Source organism: Liolophura sinensis, chromosome 4 (assembly GCF_032854445.1).
Source record: "Liolophura sinensis isolate JHLJ2023 chromosome 4, CUHK_Ljap_v2, whole genome shotgun sequence".
NCBI classification, from domain to species: Eukaryota; Metazoa; Mollusca; class Polyplacophora; order Chitonida; family Chitonidae; genus Liolophura; species Liolophura sinensis.
In genome coordinates, this window is record NC_088298.1 from 7,783,167 (window position 1) to 7,787,455 (window position 4,289).

The following is a 4,289-nucleotide window of genomic DNA, read 5'->3' on the forward strand; positions in this document are numbered from 1 at the left end:
GGAGATCGCCACGGCGCCAGTCGGTGCAGCCCTGGAGATCGCCACGACGCCGGCCGGTTCAGCCCTGGAGATCGCCACGACGCCGGCCGGTTCAGCCCTGGAGATCGCCACGACGTCAGCCGGTGCAGCCCTGGAGATCTCCACGACGCCAGTTGGTGAAGCCCTGGAGATCTCCACGACGCCAGTTGGTGCAGCCCTGGAGATCGCCACGACGCCGGCCGGTTCAGCCCTGGAGATCGCCACGACGCCGGCCGGTTCAGCCCTGGAGATCGCCACGACGTCGGCCGGTGCAGCCCTGGAGATCGCCACGACGCCAGTTGGTGAAGCCCTGGAGATCTCCACGACGCCAGTTGGTGCAGCCCTGGAGATCGCCACGACGCCGGCCGGTGCATCCCAAGAGATCGCCACGACGCCGGCCGGGGAAGCCCTGGAGATTGCCACGACGCCAGTTGGTGCAGCCCAGGAGATCGCCACGACGCCAGTTGGTGAAGCCCTGGAGATCGCCACGACGCCAGCCGGTGCAGCCCTGGAGATCGCCACGACGCCGGCCGGTGCAGCCCAGGAGATCGCCACGACGCCAGTTGGTGAAGCCCTGGAGATCGCCACGACGCCAGCCGGTGCAGCCCTGGAGATCGCCACGACGCCAGCCGGGGCAGCCCTGGAGATCGCCACGACGCCAGTTGGTGCAGCCCTGGAGATCGCCACGACGCCAGTTGGTAAAGCCCTGGAGATCGCCACGACGCCAGCCGGGGCAGCCCTGGAGATCGCCACGACGCCGGCCGGTGCAGCCCAGGAGATCGCCACGACGCCAGTTGGTGAAGCCCTGGAGATCGCCACGACGCCAGCCGGTGCAGCCCTGGAGATCGCCACGACGCCAGGCGGTGCCGCCCAGGACATCGCCACGACGCCAGCCGGTGCAGCCCTGGAGATCGCCACGACGCCAGGCGGTGCCGCCCTGGAGATCGCCACTACGCCGGCCGGTGGAGCCCTGGAGATCGCCACGACGCCAGCCGGTGCAGCCCAGGAAATCGCCACGACGCCAGTTGGTGCAGCCCTGGAGATCGCCACGACGCCAGCCGGTGCAGCCCTGGAGATCGCCACGACGCCAGGCGGTGCCGCCCAGGACATCGCCACGACGCCAGGCGGTGCCGCCCAGGACATCGCCACGACGCCAGGCGGTGCCGCCCAGGACATCGCCACGACGCCAGGCGGTGCCGCCCAGGACATCGCCACGACGCCAGGCGGTGCCGCCCAGGACATCGCCACGACGCCAGGCGGTGCCGCCCAGGACATCGCCACGACGCCAGGCGGTGCCGCCCAGGACATCGCCACGACGCCAGGCGGTGCCGCCCAGGACATCGCCACGACGCCAGGCGGTGCCGCCTTGGAGATCGCCACTACGCCGGCCGGTGGAGCCCTGGAGATCGCCACGACGCCGGTCGGTTCAGCCCTGGAGATCGCCACGACGCCAGGCGGTGGAGCCCTGGAGATCGCCACGACGCCAGGCGGTTCCGCCCTGGAGATCGCCACGACGCCGGCCGTTGCCGCCCTGGAGATCGCCACGACGCCGGCCGTTGCCGCCCAGGAGATCGCCACGACGCCGGCCGTTGCCGCCCTGGAGATCGCCACGACGCCGGCCGGTGCAGCTCTGGAGATCGCCACGACGCCGGCCGGTGCAGCACTGGAGATCGCCACGACGCCAGTTGGTGAAGCCCTGGAGATCGCCACGACGCCAGCCGTTGCTGTCCTGGAGATCGCCACGACGCCGGCCGGTGCAGCCCTGGAGATCGCCACGACGCCAGCCGTTGCTGTCCTGGAGATCGCCACGACGCCAGCCGGTGCAGCTCTGGAGATCGCCACGACGCCAGCCGGTGCAGCTCTGGAGATCGCCACGACGCCAGGCGGTTCCGCCGTGGACACCGCCACGACGCCAGCCGGTGCAGCCCAGGAGATCGCCACGACGCCAGCCGGTGCAGCCCTGGAGATCGCCACGACGGTGATAGGTGAGAGCAATTTGAAAATTATTGTACTTTGGATTACATTGACTATGATCTACAGGCTTCGTTTTGTACATGACGTTCTACGCTAAACTGAGATTAATCGGAGTCAATGGGACTGAATACATATGACTTACATGACCAGGGCACGCCGGCACAGGGCACTATCCCAAGAGACTCCAATGCGGTCGCGGTGATTTTAAGTTTAGCGTGTGGTGTCTTCCTCTCCGGGGGAATGTATGTCAACAACCTGCAAATGAGGGTGAGATTCCTCCGGGTTAATGCTGGCCGTCGTCTTGTTAGTGAAATTTATTACGGGCTTATTAGTGTACTGAGTCTGCCCACTTTGTAAGAATATACACGAAAAATCTGGGGACTACGATGAAGTATGTGGTTTGGTGGCCTGTTAATAGTCATTTTTTGTGTACTGAGCCATTTATATCTTGATAAAATCTGGCGAGTGATAAAACGAAATTAGTCACAGAGCCAAGGTCTTATGTGGCTCCTCAAAGACAATAAGCTTCAATCACATACTAGTTAAAAATAGTTAACAAAGAAAAGATAAAAAAGGCAAACAGATACACACACGCACATCTGCACACCCACCCACGCACACACACACACACAAAACGAAAAAAATGAAGGTAACACACCAAATAAAAGCATTATTGACTAACACGTTAATGCATTTAAATTGCCCAAATCATTAACATTGATGTTATTCTAATAACATGCACATGTTATGATAACGATAGCGTTAAATTAGCACATTTATACGTTAATACATAGGCCTATAGTTCCTATAGTTATCATCTCTATATATATGGAAACTTTCTGTTAACAATATAATGGTGTTTAAAGGATAACACTGAAACTTACAAAAAGCATACTGAAAATATAACTTATAAAGTGTGGCCGAATGCTGCTTATATAATAGTTAGCAGTTATAAGGTCGATCTTTGAGCCGAAAACCACCAAAAGTGAGCCCACAATATGTGGGGGAAAAAACAATATTAAAAAAGAATTTCGAAAAATTCATTATAAACATAACGCTAGCGTTAAACCTGACTGATTTATTCCTAACACAAGTGTTTGCTTCTGTCCGCCGTCATTGGAGCACGTGATCACACATTTGAACGGTAATGATTTTAAATGAGATGGCGCCGGCGTTTCAAGCTTGTGGAGTAAAAACCAAAGCTCTTGTGGTACCGCATTTCCGAAGAAGTCAACAGTTTCCAGCCATCAAAACACTCAGTCCAAATACTTGGTAAGTACGCATTGTTCAATCGGCGCTAATACAACATTCTCGAGGAGTGATACAGACTAGGGTCACATTTACGTGTTGATTTCCACGTATCTTGTGACGTAATTTTTTTCCTACGGTAACGTGCTTTCACTGATTTTTCATTGGTTAAATCTGAATGGGAGACGTTCAATTTGAATACAAACAAAAACAGCGTAAATAAAACGACTGTTGTTCACTGTCATATACCTGATTTCTGCGCTGTATTACAAGAGCTTCATGCATTTCTGAAAGGATCCACTTTGTTTGTTGTGAAATGCTCTGGACTAGAACTTCCATCAGACAGCATGTCGGGTCCATGGAGGGTTCCTTATACCACTACACTACTGAGTTGATGTGCTAGAACAGTGTTTTTAGACGTCTTTAAGACAGGTAAGCATGGTAAGGTTTGAAATAGCATGTGCGTGCAAGACATGCATTTGTCACGTGGGCTACATCTGAAAATGGTTTCCTCCATATTTGGCCAGCGTCATTCAGGGAAGCATAAATGAACTGACATATGTAGTGACGTAGAAAGTTTCACGTAAATATGACTCTCGTCTTTAAAACTGCCCAGTCTCGTAGATATTTTTTACAAATTGTGTTACTGAATAAGAAATTATTAACCTCAACTCGGTCATCGCAAATGAAAGATGTTGATGTTGTTGTGGTTGTCATGTTGTTATTCCGTTTTCCGTGTCACATTTCTGGGCCTTTATACACTGTAGGCCTATTAACAATTCTTCATTAAATATTTAATACGACATTATTGCAATACAGCATAAACATGAGCCTATCTCACTAATGTTTTATTTGCTTTGTTTACTCCTAGTCTCATCATGTGACCAATGGTGCTGCCTATAATTGGCTCACAACAGCTGTGACATCAATTCAAAATAATGAATATGAATTATTAATTCCAGTATGCTGACAGAAATACTTGGATACGTCATAATGATTACAGCTTCATCTCCTGCCAGATATCATCCTAATGGATTCAGAGGAAAATT

At 53.5% G+C, this 4,289-nt stretch overlaps 1 protein-coding gene across 1 annotated transcript; it reads right to left on the minus strand.

The window, feature by feature from the left end:
- Window positions 1–256: 256 nt before the first annotated feature.
- LOC135464371 (uncharacterized) lies at window positions 257–2,074 on the minus strand. The gene is made up of 2 exons (XM_064741797.1): window positions 1,508–2,074; window positions 257–1,417 (listed from the first exon to the last, which is right to left on the minus strand). The coding sequence occupies exons 1-2, from the start codon at window positions 2,072–2,074 to the stop codon at window positions 257–259; spliced, it is 1,728 nt and encodes a 575-aa protein (XP_064597867.1).
- Between the last annotated feature and the right edge of the window lie 2,215 nt (window positions 2,075–4,289).